The sequence below is a fragment of the Hermetia illucens genome, chromosome 1 (assembly GCF_905115235.1).
Source record: "Hermetia illucens chromosome 1, iHerIll2.2.curated.20191125, whole genome shotgun sequence".
Lineage (NCBI taxonomy): Eukaryota > Metazoa > Arthropoda > Insecta > Diptera > Stratiomyidae > Hermetia > Hermetia illucens.
The window spans coordinates 65,365,251-65,391,961 of record NC_051849.1 but is presented as its reverse complement, the minus strand read 5'-3'; the positions used below and the strand labels follow the sequence as shown (position 1 = coordinate 65,391,961).

At 42.1% G+C, this 26,711-nt stretch overlaps 1 protein-coding gene across 7 annotated transcripts in view; it reads right to left on the bottom strand.

The window, feature by feature from the left end:
* Positions 1-15,638: 15,638 nt before the first annotated feature.
* The window catches only part of LOC119649648 (mitogen-activated protein kinase kinase kinase 15), an 84,773-nt gene continuing 73,700 nt past the window's right edge, over positions 15,639-26,711 (bottom strand). For 6 of the 7 annotated variants that reach the window (XM_038051905.1, XM_038051912.1, XM_038051936.1 and 3 more), the window contains 3 exons: positions 25,105-25,429; positions 24,615-25,049; positions 15,639-16,333 (listed from right to left, as the gene is read on the bottom strand). In XM_038051905.1, coding sequence (XP_037907833.1) covers positions 16,084-16,333; positions 24,615-25,049; positions 25,105-25,429 — 1,010 coding nt within the window. In that variant the 3' untranslated portion in view covers positions 15,639-16,083. The remainder of the gene's footprint in view (positions 16,334-24,614; positions 25,050-25,104; positions 25,430-26,711) is intronic. The other variant, XM_038051919.1, reaches the window with a different exon arrangement.

Below are 26,711 nucleotides of genomic sequence, written 5' to 3'. Positions count from 1 at the left end.
TGATAATTTCCATCCTCTAATAAAAAAAAAGATAGACAGACAGTCGAACAGATCAGCAGACCGTGTACCAATTTTAATGTTCCACAATTCCTTAAAAATGAATGAAGAAAAAGTCAAATGTTAGATAGGAAGCAGAGACTCACACTTAGCCTGTACGGCAGCCGACGGTCCATTATTCAAGATCTATAGATGATTCGGAAAGGGTAGTGCGTTAGTCTTCATTTTATGGAATCGGAGGATGTTCTATAAAGCAAAAAATGACGGAAAGCAAGCAGAAACAATTAATTTTGAGGCACTGAATCTAGGGTAATTCTGGAATGAAATGACTATTTTGGGTGCAAAGCAGAATTATCAGGAAGTTAATAGATCTGTTCAAAATGAGAAGCGAGGGATAGCACAAATTTTGATTGTTATACTAGAACAAAATTCAAGCTATTATTTTTAAACGTTATAAAAGAACGAGCGTTGAGCCTCTAGGTGTCGCCAAAGCCAAAGCAAAGAGCAAATACATTGGATGCCAGCCTTTCATAGTAGAGTAGGCCAGCAAAAGGACCAAAGATGCAGAGATGATGCCAAAACGACAAAGAATTTACAACCGAGTGAGGCGAAATCAAACCCGCAACCAAAATTGAAAAGACGGTGTTCGGAAATTAAAAAATTTAATTAATAATTTATGGAAGCAAACATAAATTAAACCGGCGTATATGGAGGGACGACCACTATTTAGAACACCAGGCAGATATGTTTAGCTTTAGAACAGACTTTACAGTATATGGCCGGATACCAAATCCTGGCTCTGGCCTCACCATTAAGGATCCAGATCCTTGGCGAGCCACTCTGTCAGCTTCCTTATTACTTGCAGTGTTCGAACGCTCTGATACCTAAATCAGGAATATTTCGTTCAGTCAGCCAAGCTTCGGCAGCAATGGCTTGCAACTCCACTCCACCTGGGTTGATATCTTGTCGTAAACACTCTTCTGAAATATATCTCCGTCAGGAATATGGGAATTTGGGGCAAGTACCAGAATTTTCCGAGAATACCGCTAAGGTCGATCTGTCTTTCATGACCAACTCGTCAGTGAAGATTATTAAGTATGTAATCCCAAAAGATTTTAGTCATTACGATGGAGTATGTCTTTTTAAAAACAAATCTGGAAACTATAAAATCAGTGGACACCAGAGCCACCTAATGTTTGTCAAGGATTTCCAGACAGAGGCATCGTATGATTGATCGTTTTTCCAAGAGCCAATAGTTTCGAGCTGGCATATGCATTGGGGTCTATTACCAGGAATCAAAACAGAGGCGGAAACCTCTCCCTGTGGGCAAACCCTAAGACATCCAGCCTCAAGAGACTTACAGATTACCAGCGGATCGATTCCATGCTGTCTCACTACATCACAAATTGCGTCGAATGAGGCATAATTCGGACAACGCCTTCTAATTTTTTTCTGTGAGCCCATGGAGTACTGTCTCCGTTGATTTGTCTTTCTGGTAGGGATGGCGCCTATAGTGAATTGGTTACCAAGGAATGAATGTATCAACAAATAAGGTTTTTCGGTATAGTCTCTAAACTATAATAAAATTGTCTACTTTAGCACTGCCAACCTTACACTAGTGAGGAGGTTCTGTGGAAGTAAGCAATCGCATATCAGATGTGTTGATGCAGCAAGGATCAACTGCCGCCATGACAAATATCGCAGCATGGATGGATCGTGTAACAACCTCAGGAATCCTGCGATAGGAATGGCCTATACAACGTAATGAAATATTGATGGCAAGTCGCCCTTATCAATGTTAGTACCAATTACCCTTTTCTAGGTATAAGCGGTTGATGCCTCCAGATTATAGTGATAAAGTGTATTCGATGCCATGATCAGTCACAGGAGATGAGCTGCCAAGTGCTAGGCGTTTATCTTATACAGTATTTGGTCGATAAACAATAAATGATCGCTATTACACCAATCTCAATTAGCAATGGGGTCAATTTGTAGCCTATGTCACATCTTTTCGAATGTCAGATGGATTCATTGGTTTAGAACCGTTAACATGTAAGTAGGAAAATAAATCTTTTCTTTACTGTTCTTGTGCTCTCATTACATTTCTTCCATTTCCAGTCAAAACCCAAACATGTTGCATTGAATACGGTCGTTTTATTCGCAATTCATCCACTCCTTGCTTTCCTTTCACGGTTCCTAAAATTGACCCGTATTTCAAAAACATCAATTACATTGACTTCGATCGAATGGTCACTGAAAAGGATCAAAGATGCCGTGGAACAGGTGATCCAATTCCTGCAGAACAACTTAATGGTGTAACCCATTATTTGGACTTGAGCCCTATTTATGGGAATAGTGATAAAGATAGCAAGAGATTAAGAGAATTCAGAAGCGGTTTCTTAAAAACGAGCGACTATAATAGGAAGTGGCCTCCATGAAAGGATTCGCCATGCTCATTGGGTGGTGTTGGCGATATGTGCTACGACTTTGAAGATGTGCGGGGAAATCTGAATCTTGGATTAACGACGCTTTTTATTATTTTCATCCGTGAGCACAATAGGCTTGCTCGTGAGTTGGGGGAGGTAAATAGGCATTGGGACGATGAGACCTTGTATCAGGAAGCACGTAGGATTAATATCGCTCAGTATCAATACATCGCTTATTACGAATGGAATCCTAACTTTTACGGCTATGAAAGACTCAGAAATTATAAGCTAATTCACAAAACTCGTAGTGGTGAGTATGTCAACGACTACGATGGTTGGTGGTTGGCCCCACATTTCTGTGCATTAATCTAATACAATTTCATGACTTGAGAATGGGTGACAGATATTTCTTTGAAAATGGAAAACAACCCTATCCTTTCACACCAGGTATGTTACATAACAAAAGTACTTCAACAGAGAACAGTATGTCCTATGCCTTTCCCTTCATTGCAGAACAACTGGATGAAATCCGGAAAGCGAGTGCCGCACGACTAATGTGTTATAACGCTGATATTAAGCATCGAGCATTTGAAGTTATATGCCCAAGGTAATGTCAAAATTGTGAGTGATATGCATATGCTAGTAACTTATCTATCAAACAATTCCAGAAATAATCTGGAAGGATGTTCAGAATTACCTAAACTTAGCTTACTTAAATGGTTAGATTGGAAGCATATCAAGGCCGAAGAAGTTAATTCCACCGGTCTCAATGTTGAAAAAGTTATTCCTGTAGATGTCAAAACTGAAGAAGTTAGTCCCACAGAACCAGTTAATTTAGCATAAGGAAAGATAAGTATCCATTTAGCCTGAAAAACTCAAAATATTTGTTAATATTTTGTTACTTGTACAATTATTTTAAAATGATACACCGAAATTATCAATAAAGACTTTTATACTGTATATAAATTGCACTTACTCATTAAGTTTTCCTTCTTTTTAAGCGTTGGTCGCATTCAAAGGCGGGGCCGGCTCGTCATGATCGATTACGCCATTTTGCTCGGTAATAGGTCTGATCTGGGTGAAATCGAGAGGTTTTCCAATCACGATGTAGCGTGTCAAATCATCACTGCTTCGGTCGCCCTTTTGGTCGTTTCCCATCGACTTTAATGCTCTGGAAAATCTTAACAAGCGATTTTTCGTCATTACGAATTTTCCATACCATCAAATGCCATCACCCCTATCAATTTTTCTACGAATGATGTAACCCCCTATCCACCGTGAATGTCCTCATTTCGAATGTGACCATTTGCCAACACCAGGAGGCGGGATAGTTTTCAAGTATTCAGAACCATAGAGGCGGTCAAGACGAACGACTTTCATTGATGCGTCAATCACCAAGAACGCACAGTCGTGGAGCTTCATCAAAGTTGCGCTGATGCATGGGCGCAGTTTTCTGTTGAATGATAGCACTGATCCATAATACTTGAATTGCTTTGTTATGGTAGGTCGTATTTGTTTCACTGAGATTTTGTTTTGCTTGGATTGAGTGAGAGATCATGCTGTGTGAAATGAACATTGCAGTTAACGAGACAGCACTTCCTTGATAAACACTAACAAAGCCAGCGGTTTTGTTAAACCCGCACACTTCCAATTTTACTCTTCGAATGTGCGGTCAAGCAAATGAACCCAACTCGTTCCTCTAACCATCCCCGAAGAGAGCGGGTGGAAAGAGGGTGTCCCCCCAGGCCCGGAGTTTCCTTGGGCCCATAATAGAAATTGCAATGACAAAAGGGTTCAGGCACGTCCGTTCATGCGAATAAAGGAATGCTCGGCGGATGTGTCATGTGCATGCAGATGCATGAATCCGGAGATGTGCTTGTATGGGTATGCTTATGCGCACCCCGTGTATATGGGACCAAAAACCCTGCTCGTAGGTAAAAATTGGCTATGGAAAAGATACCCTAAAGTAAAACCAAACATGGAGGAACAGAAGGAGAATAAAGTTACGGTGTAAAGCTTCGAAAACACAGTGTGGCAGTTTCTGGGAGTGTGCAAGTGGGCTCGCGGCCATCATGGAGCTGTGTGAATTCATAAGGGACATTCACCAGAATATAAGGGCCATGATAAGAGCCATCCGTTTGGCGTACCGCAAAGTCCAGGATGAAAATGGGGAGAAACTGTCGAATGAAAAAGTGAACCAGCAGACTTAAGTAACGCCCTGTTCAAAATACGATAGAAGAGAAACCAGGGAAGACGCTGCGTGAAAACCTGACGACTCAACAGGCCAGCAAACCCCGCAAAGAGAAAAAAGGATTCGACCCCCAAATAGGCAGAGCACATAAGGACTACGACTGAAGCTGTTGGCGAAACAATTGCAGCGGCGACCTCGGAAAAAGGGACTGGACCTTCAAAGGCGGAGGCGGAGGTGGTTATCATTTCCAAACGAGGTGAAGGTTCATATGCTGATATTCTCTCTTCGCTCTTGTACCAAATCGGAAAGTCGTTAGAACAGGAAGCCGACATAAGAGCTAACAAGCCGGAAATCACTATAGTCTACAAAGATATAGATGAAATCACCACGAAGGAGGAGGTTCACAAAGCGTTGGAGAAGCTGTCGGACAATAAGAGTCAGCGATGCAAATGCAGCAGGTGGCGTTGAAGCGATGCCTTAGATGCCTTGACTTCGGTCACATCGATTTGGCCATAATTAGTGAGCCATATCGAAACCGCGGTAGCAGCATTTGGGTCAAAGACCAAACGGGCCAAGCAGCAGTATAGGCTTGTGAAGAACAGCCTTCGAGGAAATAATGGAGCACGCAGAGGAGTGCGGTCAAACCCGACATATCCTTCAATGGCACGGCTAGAGAAAAAGACATCCAAATCACCCGATGCGTGACGAAAGCATGCGAAGCGACTATGCCCAGAAGGCGATTGCCTTCGAAATCGCGAGGGTGCGAGCCGCTTATTTTCGGGCAGAGGCTCAGGGGAAAGCCCGGTGGCGACACTCGACAGGAGGCACAGAGTCAACTGTGTGGCCGTCTAAAAGAAGCCATTTCGAGGAGCAGAAAAAACTGCTTCAAACAGCTGTGTGAGCATGCCGACATAAACCCTTGGTGCGCGGCCCACAGGGTGGTAATGAAAAGGTTACGGAGATCACCCCAGGTGACCTGTCTGCGCCTCCTTAAACTACGAAAATAAGAGAAGGCAAACGGTTGTCCAGCTAAATGAGGGCATAATATCTTCATTAACTGTAGAGGAGCTGCGGGAAATACGTGGTAGGATCGGTGACAACAAAGTCCCTGGTTTGGATGGCATCCCCATCCGAGCTTTGAAACTGGCAGTGTCTTCAGGCCCGACCTTTTCGCCAACACTTTCGAACCTTGCCTAAAAGAAGGAATATTCCCTGCCCAGTGGAAAAACAAAGTTGGCGTTGCTTCGGAAACTTGGCAAGCCACCTAGAAACTCAGCATCGTATCGTCCTATCTGCCTGCTGGATACAATGGACAAGATGATGGAGAGAGTCATCTACAACAGAATACTGCCCATCGTCGAAGCCAGCAATGGTTTGCCGGACCACCAGTTTGGTTTCCGACCTACCCAATCTATGGTGGACGCAATCAGCATGGTAGTAAACCTGACAAAAGGCGCGATGATTACTGGCGCTGGATGTCGAAAACGCATTCAACTCGGCCAACTGGAACAGAATTTAAGAGGGGTTGGCTGGCATAGGTGTTCCCGGGTATTTAGCAAATTTGGTTGAAAACTACCTTTCAGAGACGACTCTCTGGTAAGGGATGGATGAGGGCCCCAAAGAGTACATTGTCACAGCCGGGGTACCACAGAGATCGGTACTTGGTAACCTGTTGTGGAATATGATGTATAACGGGGTGTTTACTCTTCCCGTCCCAGATTGTCAGCTTTTCTGATGACCTAGCTGTGGTTATTAGAGCAAAAAACCCCAGAAGATGTGGAGGTCAACGCAACGGAAAAAATGAGCGCGAAGTCTTTGCTAGAAAGAGCCGGGCCGAGCTTGGCGGACACGAAAACGGAAGCGGTCTTAATAACAAACCTCAGAGAAAATAGTATTGGAAGTCGGTGGATATACGGTCATATCAAAGCGGGCTATCAAATACCTGGGGGTGATAATCGACACCAAATTGAGTTTTAAGGAACATCTAGAATAGGAATGCCAAAAGGCAGCCGGTGCCACCACGGCACTTGCAAAAATGTTGGCGAATATTGATGGGCCGAAACACCGGAGTGATGCATTCCATCCTGCTTTACTTGTCCTCTGTGTGGGCACAGGCGCTTGCAAACTCTCAGAGACGGAAGCAGGTGAACTCGGTTTACTGGTTGATGTAGGACGTATGGAGGGTGTTCAGAGCGGTTACGGTTTGCTACGCAATCGTGCAAATAGAAAAGGAGTTGCTGAAGAAGGAAAGTCGAAAGGTCTTGCGGGGCTGGGGCTGGAGAGACCGGGGGTAGTTTTTAGTAGGGACGAATCCTGCACGTGCCCGCTGCAGCTCTGCCGTTTGTGCGGCGGAGCTGAAGCGTGCGTGTCTTCCTAAGATTTTCGACCTCCGTGTACGAACAAAAAAAATAGGTAACCTAACATTGGCCTGAACACCGAAGTAGACGGGAAAGAATTTAAACGCCGTCCAAAACGGCAATGCTTTGAAAACCTTATTGCTGCCGTTAACAATCAAAGAGAAGTAGAAAATCCGACTCAGACGAGCCAACTTCCCTATCTAAGGCTATCTAAGCTGAACAAGGGGAATTGTTAACTCCAAAGGGATTCCTCTGAATTTTTCATTTCTTGCCCAGTCAGATATTATCTTTTTTGTCCTTGACTACTTCTTTTGACTACATTTGCTCATCCTTGCTTTGCATATTGTTAAATGGTCGCAGTGCTGAGTTTCTTAGCATTATCGCATTGATTAACATAAGACACTCCTTGACCTAAGTAAGTACGATGATCGGAAAATGCTGAAGATGACAATGGTTGTTTCCTCAGAAAACACAATTTGAGGAGATATGCTAAGCCTCTTTAATTGAAAAAGTCGTCAAAAATGTTACATATATTCCGAGATATCTTCAATGCCAGCTAGATTCGTGTCATAGTTTCTGGTAGAACCATTGATTTGCCGAAATAATATTTTCTGGTGAAATCTTATTTCCCTTTGCGTTTTATAATTTAAATTACTTGTTTATGTCGGGGACGTGACGTAGACGAGATTTAGGGCAGCCAGGCTGCTACAAATTCGTTTGACTATATCCGAATGGCGTAATGGCTTACCATTACATGGCTCTAATGTTTAACACTAAGAAGACCGCAGTTCAAATTTCAATGTTGGCAAAAGGATTTTAACTGTAGACCATATTTCGTATTTCGGTATATCAATGGACTCAGTTGTGAATGACTGCCTGAGTCAAATTGAAATAATAATCCAAGGGTACAGTAATTGTCTCGAAATGAAGTGCTTTAACACTCTTCAAGACAATAGGTAATTAGGTTTGTCACATTTGCTTTAAAGACCCAGTAACGTTAAATACAGGAATTTCAATGTACAGGATAATTCTTTAAAAATGGGTTACGAAAAAATGTTAAGTCAAACCTTCTTTTCAGTCAGTTCAGGCTTATAAACTCTAATAAGGATAATGGATTCTAAGTCAAACTGCTTTGTAGCACGGTAAACATGTTTACCTCCTACAATGTCGTGCAGTGAACAGTTACGTTTTTGAAAGAAGTGTTCTAAGACGCTTCAAGGCTCTGATCCATTTGGATTTTGGGGCCAACGATTATCATATCTTACAACTTTCACGCTCCTCTTCACAGCGAAATCATACGTTTTCTTCTAAATACTTAGTGAAGAGTAGGCAGGTCTGATGAAGGGTTAGGAAAAAGGTTGGTTCCCTCCGGATATGGAGGTCAAACGTCCGGAAAAAAGACTTTAAAATGATTAAGTTTGTTTGCTAAAACAGAGGGCTCCGTATTCACTTTGGGTCGAAATTTTCTGTGTACGGTCCTTATCATGCATGAATATTTCACGAAAGTATATGCTAGGACACTAATCGGTTTGCTCGAAGCAGAAAACATGGTGACCTAGGTCACATTGTCAACGAATGCGGCAAAACCTTAAATTCATGTTATGCGATGGAATTGGAGGTTTACATTGCATATTGCTGAGAGTGCCATATGCCCGGAATTGAGATAGATATTAACTGGAACGGAAAAATATAATTAACAAAGTTAATTCAATTCTTGACGACCCTCAGATTTGGCTTTCCCATTATTGAAACTCTCTTAATAATGTATGGATCGCAGATTAGACTGAGATGTATGTTGATATTCCCATCCTTCGTTGGTTTTCTCGACAGCTACCCACAGCAAATATAATGATGGACTAAAAGAGCACTTTCACAGGTTCAACAAGTGGATAATGCCAAAAGTAGTATTGGGAGGCAAGAAGTATAAACAATACTCATTATCATAAAGCACCACGAGAGAACTTTTCGTTGGCATTGAGAATCATATCGTCACTTTTGGGCGGGTTTTCATGCGGGGCCGTTAAAATTTAACTAGCTCTTGCAGTATATGGTTTACCAAACAGTGACAGTAAAGCCAAGGTGAGGTTGATGGCAAAAGTAGCAAATGTGTAGTATACCTGCAAGTAGCTTACTCAAGCCTCATGAAAGGGGGAGGGAATAGAGACACATAACGAAGTAGCTAACGCTAAAGGGATAATAGAGGGATCCGCACAATTTTCACCCCAGGCCTCTAGCACTAGATGTCACCGGAAAGTATAAGAAATGATATACTGCGGCCAAGGGATTGGTACCCACGATGGAGCTTAAAATCTGAAAAACGCCTGCTGAGCCAACACCGGTCCTCCAGGTTGGAGATTAGATAGGGCTGATAATCATACACGAGAAACAAAGAAACCGCGGACTGGATGGATTCTACAATGAAGAACCCAGCAACAAAAAGAGACGAATGATTTGCTTATTTTTTAAATGGAACGTTCACTTCCTGTAATGAAAAGAAGCAGCTAGTTGAAACCCTGGGGAGATGTAGCAACGTTACAAGTGATCTGCTGGACAGGGACCGGTTTTTTGGAGAAAAGCTACTACACCAGATATTATAGTGATTATCCAATAAACCATATGCTCAGAGTGGGTTTCCTAGCCAGCCGAGAAAATTAAACCAGCTGTTATCGGCTTTGAAAACATAAATGAACGGCTATGCACTCTGTGCTTGCAACGTAAATTTCGAAATATAGGTTTTGCAAGTCTGGTTTAGAATTTTATAAACCAAATTCCGAATGCTCCAAAAAATTTCAGACCTTTCCAAATTAATTACAGACAAAATCAATTTCAGAATTGTTCACTTCAAATTCAGATTTTTTTCAATATTTTACTATAAAGTACTAACTTTTCACCACTGGAAAAGGATGTAGCTTATTTATATCATTGTTTGCTTTCAGGGTCTGAAAAAATGTGATCCCTTCAACCTTTGTTGCTTTTTCATGACTTTTACGTTCCGTGTAAGGCTTCATTAACGTTCACTGACAACCGAGAGTATTAAAAAGTTTAAATTGTGGCGTAGATAATTTAATTACTTTCAGACACTGAGCGAGAAGTCGGGAGAGGGGGGAGGGTGAGAATTTAAGGTGCTTTGGAAGATTCTAAATTAGAGGTTAATTAAATATTGGAAATGAGTGTATGCTTAAGGAGTATAAAACAGGACCATTATATCATATTTTCAGAGCGGATGCAATGATTAAATCAATCAATAAAGCAAATAATGATAGAAAACTGATGATTTTTTTTTCAAATTTCATAATAAAATATTGGAAAAATTCTGAATTTATTATAGTTTGAAAAATTCTGAATTAGACTTGCAAAACTATATATATAGGTCATTAACATTCAGAGTCGGAGATGGATACTTTCTACGAGGCAATAGAACGAATCCTAGGACCCTGCCACAGGTAAGATATCAAAATCATATTAATAATAATAATAATCGTTGGCACAACAATCCATTTTTGGATCAGGGCCTTGAAGTGTGTTAGAGCACTTCATTCAAGACCGTAACGGTACACTAGGAGGCAATGTGGTCAGCATTGCGCTCGCCCGAGATTATTACCCTGATTTGACTCAGGTACTCATTCACAGCTGAGCAACTGGTATTCGACGTCAAATCAGATACAAATTCCACTGCCACCAGTGAGATTTGAACCGCGACCTTCCGTACGACAGCCTTGGAGATTTAAACAGCCAAGTAAGAACGGATCCTGTATTCAGGCAATATTTTGGTACCTAACTGACATAAACATCAATGACTCACAATATAAATACCAATGACGGCGGACCGCGAATTATTCAACTAGCAGTTTCGCATGGAATGGTTCCTGAAAGTACCTAGTTTATGTCATAACCCGTATCTTTTTCTTCAGCCTTTGTCCCGTTCACAAGCGGGGTCGGCTCGTCGTGATCGGCATCGCCATTTGGCTCTATCGAATGCCTGATCTGGGTGCAATTTCGAGGATTTCAAATCCCCATCCAGCGTATCAAGCCACCGTTGCTTAGGTCTGCCTTTTGGTCGTTTACCATCGACTTCGATGTTCAGACCAATCTTTGCAAGTGAATTCTCGTTTGCACGAATTGCGTGACCATACCATCGAAGACGCCTCTCTCGCAACTTTTCCACGATCGGTGCAACCCCACAACGATCGCGGATATCCTCATTTCGGATGTGATCTAAACGTGTGACGCCACTAGTCCAACGTAGCATCTTCGTCTCCATTACCGCGAGACGCCGTTCATTGTCTTTTATGGTCGGCTAACACTCAGAACCATAGAGAGCGACTGGACGGACAACATTGCGGTAAATTTTAGATTTGAGACGATCGTTGATACGTCGATCACAAAGGACACCAGTTGCGGAACGCCACTTCATCCAGGTTGCGTTAATGCGTGAAGCAATTTCATAACGCAGTTCTCCATTGGCTGATAGCGTTGACCCGAGGTATTTAAATCGCTCAGATCTGGGCAGATCACTGCCGCTGACAGTGATTGTGCCTGTTTCATGGGGATCGGTCGTCAAAAATTCAGTTTTGTTTAAATTCAATCTGAGACCGTGTTGCATGAGGCGATCATTCCATTTTTGAACAAGTTGCTCGAGATCATTTTTGCTATCAGATGCTAGGAAAACATAATCTGCATAAAGCAGTGTGTAGGGCGCTGGACGTTGGATATCCCTTGTGACGGTGTCCATAACAAGGACAAAGAGGAGTGGTGAGAGGGCGCTTCCTTGATGAACACCAACAGAGACACGAAGCGGTTTTGATACACCCGCCATACTTCGAACTTTACTTTTCGGATCGTGGTAGAGCAATTGAACCCAGCGCACGAGTTCTTCTGGCACGAAGTGTTGTCGTAAAGCATACCAGATGAGTTCGTGTGGTACACGGTCAAACGCTTTCTCTAGATACAGAAATGCAATGTAAAGAGGGCGATGCTTCTCACGGTGTTTCTCCATGAGTAACCGCGCAGCGTGTATTGCGTCAGTAGTTCCGCAGTTCTTGACAAATCCGGCTTGATTCACGGTTATTTCAACGATTTCGCGAATACGGTTGTCAAGAATGCGTTCAAAAATCTTCATGGTATGGGAAAGTAACCGGATCGGACGGTAATTTGAACATTCTGCTGGACTACCTTTCTTTTTCCATATTGGAACAGTGGTACTTTCTTGCCAGTCAGATGATGTTCTTCCTTCCTGAATAACCCGGTTAAAGAATTCACTCAGCCACGGTGTTGGGTCCCAGCTCTTTGCTTTCCAGAGCTCAGATGCGATGTCGTCAGGTCCTGTTGCTTTCCCCGATTTCATTTGTTTTATTGCCTCCTCGACTTCAGTTGCGCTGACTGGTGGAACTGCTCCAAATGTCGGCAATGATTGTGGAAGTGGAGGATGAACGAATTCTTACGTTGATATCTGCTCGAAATATTCTCGCCATCTATCCGTCGCGGCTCGACGATCAGTAAGCAAAGTACCGTTCTTGTCATTAACACAACAGAAGTGTTCGATATCCTGTGTGCGTTCATCACGGCTTTTAGCAAGTCGGTACAGATCTCTCTCGCCATCCCGAGTGTCCAGTTTATCGTAAAGATTTTTGAAATGGTTCGCTCGGGTGACAGCGACCGCTTTCTTTGCTTCCCGGTTGGCATTCTTATAAATTTGCCAATTAGCAGGCGTTTTATCGTCGAGAAATTTGTGGTAGAGGCGTTTCTTTTCACGGACCTTCATTTCAACATCATCATTCCAAAGCCAAGTATCTCGGTTGATGTACCGATTACCCGGCTTGGTGACCCCGAGGGTTGCAGAGGCCGCTTTGTGGATCGTGTCTTTCATTTGGTTCCATGATTCTTCCACATTCGTAATGGTTGGCAATCGTATGAGTGAGACCGTTTCTTCTTTCTTCTCACCAAATTGCCACCATTTAATGCGCGGCGGGCCAGTGCGTTCCTCACGCCGTTTTATCGGTGGCTTAATTTGCAGGACAGCAATCAACGGCCGATGTTGAGGTGCGATGGTCTGATAGGAAACGACTTTGCAATCAGTGACAGTGGTAAAATGTTGACGTCTTATGAGAATATAGTCGATTTGCGTTTTATTGTTCCCACTATAAAATGTGGGAAGATGAGACAATCGTTTGATGAACCATGTATTCATAAGTACAAGGTCATGGGTGTCCGCAAAATCGATTATACGCTCGCCACCTTCGTTGCGCGCTCCGAAGCCCTTTCCCCCATGGCACCTGTTACCGTCTGCCTTTTCACCCACATGACCATTAAGGTCGCCGGCAATGATTATGTAATCGTCAGCAGGCACGTGACAAGTCTTTTCATCGAGAAGTTGCCAGAAGGCATCTTTCTCGGCATCAGGTCGGCCTGTCTGTAGTGCATACGCGGTGAAGAAGTGAATAGTGCGATCAGCTGATATAATGGTGAGCTTCATCAGCCGATCATCAAATCGTTCGACTTCTTTAATGGCATCACGGAAACCCTCTGAGATGGCAATGCCAACACCATATTGAGTGTGTGGGTTACCAAAATAGAGAAGTTTGTAGCCATTTTTACCGCGTTCGCGTTCAATGTCGCAGCTTTTGGAACCAGACCATCGGGTTTCTTGCAGAGCGCAGATGTCAATGCACCTTTTCCGAAGGGCTCTTGCGAGTTCCTCGGTGTTTCCAGTTAGGGTACCAACATTTAGCGTGCAGACACGTATTTGTTTTGTTCGTTCTGTGTGGACTAACTTGCTTACGTCCTGACACCGTCCATGCGTCAAGAACCCTTGCCCATTTCTCGACAGGACCGGGGCCCGTCCTGCCGCGTCGACTGAGGTGGACGCCCTAGCATTTCTCCGAGGCCTGTGACTTAATCCGATCATCATGTTTGTAACGACATTCTATGCATTTTCTTGGTCGACCTGTCGCGGGGCCTGTCACCAAGAGAGGTCAGGTAGGATTTAGCATAGTAGAATAACTCTAACTATACTCTACTTATCTCTTTCCCTGATCTCAGCATTTTATTTTTGTTTTACTGAGGATAGTACAGAGTACGTTGCCTCAAACCCTCCTCCTTTACCTGGGCTTGGGACCAGCATACTATGTTAATAGCATGGCGGAGTTATGTCATAACCCGTATATGACCAATATAGACTCGGATCACTAACTCGTTGGCATGGCGCCTGAGTAGCAACACCACCTTGAATCCTGTCTGCCAATCAGGGCAGAGTGAATACTGAAGCCGCAATAACCGCATCTAACAGAGGTCTTGGCGAAGAAACATCGATAAATAATGTTCACAACCACCTAAAAAAGTTATCATTGATAACAGGCAATGCAGCAATCTCAAAGAACTCGGGTACGCACGGAGAGTTACCACAAATCTCGTCTACCGAAGATGATGCAGTAACAGTTGTTAAAGTCTACACACTTTTCACTCCATTTCACACTTCACCATGACCCCCCTTCACATATCCGAGGAAAGTGTTGGCTTTCAGATCCTCCATTACCAACCCTCTCCTGAACTGCATCTAAATGCTCATAAAAAGCCGCCTCCTGCGGGAGTTGCCAGCAGCAGCAAGACACCGACTTCATGTCTACTCCCAGTAAACTTTCCAGAATGCAAAAGGACAGTGCCGGAAGAAGGAGAAGGGTGCTCTCTCGGTAGGAATAAAGTTTCGAAATTTGCAGGTTGCTAGCTCACAAAGCTCTACTCCTTTTAGTCCTCTTTTTACGACAAGCAAGAATACTTTGTATTCTTCCAAACTATAAATTATCTTGGAACTAGGAAACATTGCCTGGTGATTGTAATGGGCTGAACCTTCCGAAACACACAAGTGGACATTTTTCATTTCATCAATAACATGTTCCGTCATTCCAAGCAGCAATTTTTCACATTTTAAATCGTACTTTTAATAATTCATTGGACTATTATTCACCCGTTTCTTGGGAGCTAATTTTTCCGCTATGTTTTTATGAAATGCATGTTGCTGCCCACCGGAGGCTTGTATTGAGGGTGTAGGATGTTTCTGATTCAATTTTTCGGTGCATACGTTTTGGGGGAAAAGATTTGAACATTATATATTCCATTATATATAACTTAGATATTTGTTAAATTCCAAAATAAAGGAATGACACATACTACAATGCATTCTGCTGGCATAGCCTTTCAACTCAATATATGTAACATAAGCATTGAGCAAAAACTTAAGCAGACAAGGGAAGTGGTAACGTCATTGATAAGAAGTGAAAACAGTATAGAGCCTTGGGAATTTCCAGACGGGGCAGGGAAGGAACTGGATATGGAAGCATTAAAAGATTCAGTCGGAACGATGAGAATGGAAGTTGACGAGATGGAAGCTAAACATTTATAGCAAAGGCGGGACATATGCTTGTATTCGGAAGGTTCTTCGAGAAAATCTAAAGGCAGGATTGAAAAAAGACAGGACTATTAAGACGTGGAGCCTGCCTAGACCTCGCTTGCAAGTTATCGAAGTTGATTATTTTGTTCCAAGTATCATCTACTTAGGACATGGTCAGACTCTTTGCAATGTACATGCGTAATCGGATATGGCCACGATACCTAACTTTCCGCGGTTATTTTGATCGTGAATATAAATAATTCTTAATAATGATAAAAGAGTAATTTAACGCAAGTTAAATATGTATTTTATTTTCACATTTTAAACTAGTTTTTTTCAATCATTTAATATTAGTATCACGATCAGAATCGTGCTCTGTTTACTTACATCACTACTTTTAGCAACACTATTTTATCACAAGAAAGAAACGAAAATATATATATCATTTACAACGATCAAGATTTTAGGGTAAGAACGAACACTATGTAGAAAATATGATGTTTGCACAAAGCAAACAAAGCCAAACGAGAAATTATCTGAAATTTAATGAATAAATCAAAGAGTTTTACATTCACAAACAAAAAGAAAGTATTTACAAAGTAGGACCAAATTTGAATCATAATAACTACTCATCTAAAATTAGAAGGCACTTTAGAATATTAAATTCGCATAAAACGCTAACATTATTTCAGTTCTCTCATAATCTAATGCACATTTGCTTCTGCAAAACTACTTGGTTTCCTCATTTCCATTGCACGATTCATAATCAATGTCGTCGGATGAATCGTAACTATTGCAATTCGAATTTGAATTCGATCCAGACTTGTTTAGGTGATGTGAGTTAAGCAATTCAGGAAGACAATTTTGATTCAAATCTTCAACGTTGTTGAGATTTTGATGGGCAAGTTCTTCGGTGAGATTTTTGAATTGTAAGCGATGATTGGTTAGAAGACGCCATATTCGAAGTTCAACTCCGCACCTGTAAATAGTCAAAATTGTGGTCACCTAGATTGTGGAATATGTTTAAAAGTTTAGTGAAAATAAATTAATTAAAAAGTCATATAAATAAATTTCTTGTTGAGAGTGGGTTTGGTGTTTTGGGAAATAAAGAAATTTTTCACGACTGATGAACAAATTATTGAAAAATTTTAAAAATTATTCTTTGAGCAAGTAGTTTCATTAACCTCCTGGGAACATCCGATTAAATCTTGACAACTTCGTGGCACCTGTCGGCGCCGGTGCAAGTGTGAAGAAAAAAATCTTACAAACTGGAATTAAACGCTACATCGAGATCATGGAAAAAAATAAGCACAACCCGCAATATATGAACCCTAAGGGAAGCCTCGACACTAGCAAAAGACGATAATACAAGCCACAGTAACTACTACAGTATCTTAAACACGGGCCTCTCAGTAGCAAATGAAATTCACCCCCTAAGTAAATAACTTTAGAACACTGCAGGAGACAATGAATGTGGTGCATGGTGCTCACCTGGGATTATTAACACCCTGATTTGACACAGGTACTCATTCACAGTCGACTGGTATCCGGTATCCAGTCACGATACAAATTCCTCTCTGTGACAGCGCCTAGCACTCCAATCACTTAGCTATTCGGACAACTGTAAGGATCGCCATTTACAAATAAGCGTAAAATTGGCGAATGCCCAATGAGTTAGCCAACGGTTGGCCGGGGCAATTTGATGAATTCTTCAACTCTATAATATCTAGTTGTTTAGGATATGTGGGATCCTAAGTCCACATCCACATGATGGTGGACTGGATCAAATAAGGAGCAACTTGCTCCCACGTTTGATAGTCCATGAATCCCTAGTTTGGCGCGTAGCACCCAAGCACTCAAAATTAAAAAACCAAAAAATTACTGACGGTTTCGTCCAGAGCAGAGGCAACTCATCATATCCGCATATCCTAAGCAACTACCCAGCTTTATTCTAGCTTAGACTAAAACAATTGGCGTTTTAGTCCAATATAATTCGCAACCTTGTAGTGTTTTTGCGATGATATAAGGGAGCGTTTTTCCACCTGTTGGCACTTTCGGTCACGCTACTCCCAGGGCAGAGGTGTGGCAGCGTCTGATGAGTTGCCTCTGCCCTGGACGAAACTGTCAGTCATTTTTTGGTTTTTTAATACTATAGTATCTAGTCTAGTCACTGGGGACTGTAACGCTAAATCACCACTCTCTCCATCCCTCTACCAATAACAACTATTATCGAATCTACAAGATAAGCCAGTCCTAAAAATAATGATAAAATAAGAGTTTTACACCACGATGCTGCATCTCTTCAAAATTAAAGGGAAAATCAATGCAGATTGGCAGAAGTTAAGGCTACCCATAATTAACTCTTCAAGGATTTAAAAATGGTCCTAGCAAGCGAGAAAAACCACAAAATTGATTTAATTATACCCAATAAGAAGAATGGTAAGAAGAACACTGAAGGCAATTGTGCCATTAACACTTATTAAGGACTCGTGGCGCAGCAAGGTTAGCAACATTCGAAATTTATTTCGAATGCTGTTAATTCGACTGACAGATGCCACCACCGGTGTTTTGCGTGGCGTAGTAGGCCTTGACAACTAATTTAGATTGTAAGAAAAATAATTGAATAGAATTATTATGAAGTTGCCTTTGATCGCCGAAATATCTCGATTATTAATTTTCAATTTAATAAAAAAATGTTAATTTCGACTTTAAGGAGGGAATATGAAAAATCAGCTACTTCCCTTTGTTTCATGTATTCGTAAATTTGAGCTATGAATAATAATAAAATACTTTAACTAAAAGCTCAGGAAACTAGGACCCCTCAGAATAAGTAAAAGACAGTACAGTGACTACCTTCTCTCTTGGTGACTATAACGATAATGAAGGGATATTTGTGAACCGCCTTGCCTTGGTAGCATATTATTCGAGCACAGAGCATACCATAAAGTCAGCTAAGTTTCAACTCACCGACACCATATGAACGAACAGATTGACCACATTGCGATCAGCAGTAGATGTAGGAGCGCCTTTTGGATGTACGTAATAAGAGAGGCGTTGACATCAGCCTCGGAAAGGATCAACATCTGATGGTCGGTGGATTTCGTTTGTGTGTTGTGCTCATCACTTCTCGCATAGTTTGGAAGCTTCGACTCCCAAGCTCAACATTGAAGGCTTATATGATCCAGCTGTCGCCGCAAAGTGGATAGCTATCTTGCTGCTTGGGCGGCAAATACATTGAGTAACTCGCCTAATAATCTCGATGAGTATGGAACTGTCATCAAAAATTCTATTTTCTCGGGATGCTACGGAGTGGAATGAAGGCTCAATTGGCCGCTGCGAGTGATGGCAATCCCGGAAAGTTGCAAGTAGTGTTCGCCGTAACAAAAGGGAATTTGTTATTGCACTGGTCCGGGAAGCGTAATATACCGCAGAGGGCAATGATTTCAGAACTGTATACCGCATCACGAAAGAGCTTGCATGTGCTCGCAAACTTTTCAATGAATCTGTGAGGAACGGTAACTGTTATGCGCAGCTGAGGATGTGGAAGAAACACTTCACCACTGTTTTTACCCGTATCACATCTGCAACTTTCTTCCTTTTTTCATACCATACCAATGTATTGAGCTGGATTTTATCTACAACCAGACCGTCGTGCTATCATTCATAAATCTCGTCGTTACATAGGCTACGGAATTGTCCATCCTCCTGTAAGGAGTCAAAGATTCTTCAAGGCATCCCTCTCTCGAACGTAGTTGAAAGTTCTCCCCTTTCGTTGCTAACAACCTAATTCCCTGAAGATCGCCGACCGCCGTGTCAGCGGAAAATGATGCGAAAGCGCGTTTACGAAAATAAGCAGATTTCCCCGGATTTCGGCAACCGAAGATAACCTATTTCGCCATCAAACTATCCGATTATTAGCTTCCGGTCGAAGGAATGGAATGTGTTTCCTGGTACTATACTATATTAGTGCTAATATTTCAATCATAACTCTCGAACTTGACTCACGGCAACCATTCACGTGAAAATTCGTCATTGCGGATGTCAGACAGCCAATGAAAGGCGTCAATCTGTTGTAGCACTTTCATTTCAAAAGGAGTCTGCGACCTATCCATCGATATCACAATTCCATCCAACACAAAGAAAATTATGACCACGGTGTCTATCATCATTATCTCTAATCTGAAAGGATTACTAATTGCCGAAAGAGCGATATGGTCACCATCTGAAAAGTTCTGTTAAGTAAAATACAAGTTCGATTTTACGCTCTAGCAGGGCATATGTGAAACTTTTAGAGCGATTTCCGCTTGGTGTGAAAGAAGACCAGCCAATGCAGACCCCATAATGCTAACACCTGACAAATACTCCACGATTCCAACGATCGATTTAATGAAAGTTTACCATCAAATGCTAGTCGCGTATGAGGAAATACCCTAACAATGACAATCGTAGGCCCGTTTTGACTATTCGAATTTGAAGTGATGATATTTGGCTTATTTAACGCTACGCAAATATATCAGCGATATATCGACAATGTTCTTTAAGAGGTGAAAATACATTGACAATTTTCTCTTCTCAACATTTCATTAAAAAGCACTCTGACAATCAAATCGGATGCATTTAATATAGCGTTGGAAGCAGTACTCGGGCAATTTAAAAACAATGTTTGAAATCGGCTTGGATTCTTTTCTCAGAAATTCTCCGAAACCCAGTCAAAATAAAGCGCATAGTCTTGAGGAATTTGCACAGAACTGTCAATTCTTTCGTTACATAATTGAAGGAAGTCCGACCACAAGTCAATAACGTTGACCGCCAACAAAAAAGCCGATAAAGCGATTTCTGGATAATTACTGTAATTGGATTATATCATAGAATTTTCAACGAATATTTTCGTAACAGCAGCCGCGTTGCCTCGTTATTGGATTGACTTTTGACAAACTAATGTTAGCGCGGCGGTTAAAGGACAGTACATGTCCCAGGGCGAAACATGGATTGGTACCCACGATGGAGCATAAAACCTGGGAAACGCCTGGTGAACCAACACCAACAGTCCTACAACCAAACCCTATCTCCACCTGCACGTGGTGATCGCTGGGAGTTCTTTCTTTATGAAAAGCTGCAGACGGAGAAGGATGAAGGCGAGTCTCCCGCGCCAAGGCGAATCTCCCGCGCCTAAAACCGGGACAGAATGTACCAACTGGTCCTACAGGGTGGGGTTTGGGTAGGACTGAGAACTCTACACGGAAAACCGATGTTACGACGCCACGGAAGCAGCCTCGGACAGGATGAATTTCAAAACGACGAACCCGGAAATGGCAACGGATTAACGATTTGCGCATTTTCTCCTGGAACTTGCGCTCTCTGTACAGGCCGAATGCCGCTGAGCAGCTAGCCGATACCCTGTCCCAATAGAGGGCTGATGCAACAGCGTTGCAAGAGATGCGATGGACAGGGACCGGTTTCCTGGAGAACAGCCACAACATCGTATACTATAGCAGCCATCCAGTAAACCATGTGCTCGGAGTAAGTTTCTATACACTCTGCGTTTACGAGGCAAGTTTAGAAATATAAGCCTCATTTACGTTCACACCCCTACAGAGGGGACTGCAGAGTCGGAGAAGGATACCTTTTACAAGGCAGTTGAGCGGATCCTTGAAGCCTGTCCCAAGTATGATATCAAAATCATACTTGGAGATTTCAACAGTCAAGTAGGGACGGAGCCCGTATTCACAAGATACGTTGGCTCCCATAGCTTACATAGGGATATCAATGACAACGGACTGCGCATTATTCAGTTAGTAGTATCGCACGAAGTGGTTGTTCGAAGTAACTGGAAAGCGGTCCATAAACATACGTGCGCCTCTTCAGATGGGATCACTTTCAACCAAATTGACCACGTACTGGTTGAACTCCACCACCTCTCAGTCTTGATGAAAAAAACATATAGGGGGGCCAATATAGAGTCGAATCACTATCTCGTTGGCATGGTGCTCCGAGCTCGAATTACGAAACCACCTACAATCCTCTCTGACAATCAGGTGAGAGTGAATACTGAAGCCATTCACAACACAGCCCTCCGCAACACCTATAAGAGGGGAACGGATGCCGCAATAACCGCAGTCAACAGAGGTCCTGGAGATGAACCATCAACAAATGATCTTCAAAACCACCTGAAGAACATTATCATTGATATGCCAACAACGATCATAAAGTCGGAATGGCTGGTTTGACGATGAATGTAAGCTAGCTACGGAACGGAAGAATGCCACATACCGAGTAACATTGCATTCTCAAAAAACGCAGAGACTTATCACGAACTCGATCGAGCGGAGAAGCGACTTTACGGAGTGATAGTGAAAAAGGAAGCCTGAGAAAACTAACAAGTCTGTGAACTAGAAAAGTACAGGGAGCAACCGCACCAGGCGCGCAAGTTTTACCAACTTTGATTTCCGACAGAATGGGCATATTGGAGCGATGAGTTGAGTACTTTGATGAACTACCGAACAACCAGAACATCGGCGACTTGGAGGCCCCGGCAATTGAAGACGACGGACATATACTGCTACCACCAAGTATAGGAGAAACAGTCCGTGCAATTCATCGACTTAAAAATCATAAGTCGCCAGGAGCCGATGGAATTACAGCCGAATTGGTTAAATATGGAGGCGACCAGTGGCACCAAATGGTTCATCAACGTGTGCTCAACGTATGGGACAGCGAATCCCCATATGCCCAGAACATTACTGGCCCATACCCCACTACAGGCTGTGAAAAACTGTTGGAATATGGACAACAGTTGCACCATCTATTCATTTACTTTAAAGCCGCCTATGATAGCATAGCCAGGGTAAGACTGTACACGGCCACGAGAGAAAATGTGGTATCCCGACGAACTTGATAAGACTGTCTAGGCTGACTCTGACTAATGTGCGAGCCCAGATAAAAGCAGCAGGATCACTCTCAAGACCATTCGACATCAACCTCTTTAACCTGGCCCTCGAGAAAGTGATCCGTGATGCTGAGGTAAATGCAAGAGGTACGATCCTCTTTAAGTCCACCCAACTACTGGCCTATGCTAACGATATCGACATCATGGAAAGAACCACCCGAGACGTACAAGCTGCCTTCATCCAGATCAAGCAGGCGGTGATTAGCGCGAGATCTTGGGCTGGACATGAATGAAGGCAAGACAAAATATATGGTGGCAACGTCAACACCGAAAACCAACCAATCAACAATACAAACCGCGCTGGTCAAACGAGAAAAATAAAGAAAGGAGAATACAACTTTGAGACCATTTTCTCCTATCTAGGGTCGAAAATCACAACCGATAAAAGCTACGATGATGAAATCCGCGCATGGTTGATGGCAGCCAACAAAGCCTATTTCAGCTTACAAAAACTGTTCCGCTCGAAACGTCTCACCATAGGGTCAAAACTCTTACTGTACAAGACAATGATCTTGCCAGCCCTTATGTATTCCTCGGAAACTTGGGTTCTTAGCAAGAAGAACTGCGAACAGTTAGCCGCGTTCGAGAAAAGAATCCTCCGAAGAATTTTTAGCCCCCTACATGAGGATGGACGATTCCGTAGCCTACATAACGACGAAATCTATGAGCGATACCATGACCGTCAGGTTTTAGGTAAAATCCGGCTAAATAAGTTATGGTGGGCGGGCCACGTAATCGGTATGGATAAGGATGATCCAGCCCGGAAAGTCTATAAGGGCAATATCTATGGTAGAAAAAGAAGACGAGGCAGACCCTGCCTGAGATGGGGCGATGGCGTGGATCAGGACGCCAGACAGCTTTTCGGGATATCGAATTAGTGGACTAGACCGGATACCGGTTGTTGCGTCGTTGATGATGCTTAATGTTAGCGCGAAAGAATGACTAGAAAAAGCTACTTTGCTCCAATATGTCACTGATCCTGCGAGAACTTCAAGTTGATGACAGCGATACTACATGAAATACGACTTTACAAAAGTTCTCAGGATAAGAATCTTAAAAATTATCGACCGACCTCCTCACCCCATTGGATGCTCTGTAAGGAAATTGATATCTCGCAAATATGTTTGGCCTACCAGGTTCAAAGGCATTCTTAAATGGGCTTGTACATGTCTTTCGTGTCAACATGGCAAGGTTCGTATACGTCTATGTTATACAGGCAAATCGAAATATCGGACTAGATATTGAGATTGTTGGACTGCAAACACAGTCAAAGAGTTTCTCGTATGTTTCACTGATGTTTGATAGATTTACGGAATGATCCGAACCGGTTTCTATTTAAGCGATAACAGTTGATATCAATCTTCACAAACGGATTTGCACGATTTGGGCACATATCAGATAAAAAATCTCACTTTGTGCCCTTGATTTTTCAATCACTGACGCATTTGGTGGATTACAAGACTCGAACTACTGCCCCCCATCCTGAATTGATATGCTGCAAACAGCGACAGGGCCAGTTTATCTAAAAATCTATTTCTAATGAAAATATGTCAACGGATTCGAAATTATTTGATCAGCAACTTCGAGAACATATGAGGGGAGTTGGTGTAAACTCGAGAAGTTGTCACGACAAGAGGAAGATATTCGTTCACAAGGCCCCTTCTACTTGTTCCAACTAACCTACTTCGAATTTTTAGTTGAAGCATTTGATGTCAAATATCGTCACTTCCCACCTTACTAATAATATAAACTTTAATATGTTATTAACTTAACCTTTTCATTTCTATTTCAATAACAGAATGAGAAAACATTTTCAGTTTCCAGGTGACCGTTAGGTGACCGGTTTGTAGGTGTTCAACATCATTTCACCAGATCTCCTGTATTTTAATTTCCTTTTAAAGAAATTTATTATTTGATTATCTACAGAGAGTAAGAGGCCGTATAACACATTTATTCACAGCTGTCTTAGATATATCGCGAGAAAAATTTAAAGCTTTCGATAACAACTGCTCAATTATGATCTATACATCTCCCAACGAAAGTTAACTAATGCAACAACCAACGCCATAAGTCGAACATTTCCATTCCATTCTTCTAAATTTCTAGATCTGCAAACTATCTTTAACGCTCTGTTCTGTACAGAATGAGAGAGAAGCTCTGGAAAACGCATGCAACATTGCTTGTTTGTAGCTGATAGAAGCTTTCATATCATGACAAAGTAATGGGAGCTTTTTCCTATTCTCCCTGAACTGAGTTAATTAATTATAGTTGAGCAGAACAAAGCTAAATAATAGAAACTGCGGAAAGTACTTACTTCAAACCGATTCTTTGCAAATCTGCTCTGTCCAGATAATACATGAAGTCCTCGTACGAAAAGTCCTCCTGTAGAATCAAATTCCGCGACACAGGATCAATATTGTTCCGAGCCAACCAATTATTCAACTTTGTATCAATTTCCGGCGGTTGAGTATTGTAATAGTTACTGAGCTGGCGTTCGGTCACATAATGCCATCGGCGCCCTTGTACGGGACAGCTCGGGGGACGATTGAAATCATTGTTGTAGTTGGTTCGCAAAGGCAATGTTGGTTTCACCAACAATTTCCGGCCTGTTGGACTGGGACATGGATTTGTCGTTGTTGGAGAGAGCCCGTCGACTTCTGTGGTTGATACAGGTGGGGTGACAGATGATGGCGAAGTATCCTCTGCATTGCGCGCTTTCACTGCACCTTCGCTTATATCACTGAAATATCTAGAATTGGTGCATTTCGTATATTGAAGGAATAGGAGCGATTTCTGATAATTACCCCTGAGAGAAGCTACGTTCGTAAATGTTTGTTACAGCCGAAAGTTGACTGTTGAAGTTTTTTAACATTTCTAAATTTAGATTTTGCTCTTCGATTGTTGACTTCAATAGATTTTGATAAGATTTTTGCGACTCGATAATTTCCTGAAGAATTCGCGAGTTTTCCATACGAAGTGAAGTCATCTCTTGTGTAAGGTATTTCATATCGGAGGATTTTGGCTGGATTTTTGTTGAATTCACCGTACTCACGGATGTGGATATCTCCTCTGTTTCATCCTCTTCGGCTGCCCCTACATTCTCTTGACCAGCGAGATTAGCTCCTAATTCTGGAAGATAAAGTAACATTGAACGTGATTATCAATTGTTATGCACTAAGAAATGGTAGAAATATATTTTGTGTTTTCGGTATTCAAAGAGCAATAAATATATCGCTCATGATTACAGTCAACTACTGAAAACAGCGTGATGGTATAATGTTAAGGGCTATGCCTTTAAGCCCTAATGACAACTCCACGTGTTGCCTTAAGGTGGAAACGAGAAAAAATAATACCAGGCACTTAGCGATAACAAATAATATGAAGTCGAACTTCGATGTCTAATATTTTCGAGACGAATGATCTTCGTACTCCATAATAACAGGAGAATTGGTAGGGAAACTGTAAATTCGATTGTATTCATTGAAGGACATTCACTAGGGAAACGCAGAGAAGGCCACTCTTTTTGTTGGGATAGATGTCAACGGATACCGGATTCTGGGCACGTAGAAGATTTACTAGGGAATACTAGTTATCGAATTTCCGTAAAGAGATCACCAACAGTTGAAAACCGTTAGCCTATTCCAGAGTAAATCGAGTGTGCCAAAATATTTCATATGATTTTCAAACTGGTCACATAAATATCGTTTGAAGTAGAAAGTTCTGAGTGTTTTCCGGTAGCTATCGTCAATTGGGTCACACTAAACAAGGATTGAAAGGTGACATTACTTTGGAGCTGAAGAAAGAAAAAAATCGATAGTTTTAGTACTACTACAGCCAAAGTGAAACGGCGGAGCAGGCAGTTCCAACTATTCTGTTCTGATAATATGGGATATGGATGATGAGACACGCTCTAGTAGGCGGTCGAAAACTCGATGAAATCGAGACGATTTGAAATCCGTCTAAAACCATTTGATATTGCTGGTCTTGAGACGACGCTCGATGCATGGATGCCACACGAATTGGCGTGAACAAATCATTTTAGACGGAATCTAGGCTGAAATGTAACGAAATCAACCCATTTTTGAAGCGAGAATACCAGTCGCAAAAGATTGTGATCCGATTGCGGTGATGTGATCCAAACGATCGAACAACCAGGATTAACGGTGAAGAAGGTTTTGCTGTGTGTTTGGAGGGATTGCAAAGGAATCACTATGAGCTGCTTTCATCTGGCCAATTCTGGCATCTACTGCCAAAAACTGACCAGACTGAAGCAGGCGACCGACAAGAAGCGACCAAAATAGGCCAACAGGAAGAATGTTGTATTCAATCAAGGCAACGTCAGCTCACAAACATCTTTAACGACGCCCCAGAAGCTTCGGGAGCTTGAATAGATTATAGTGTCCCCGGCTTT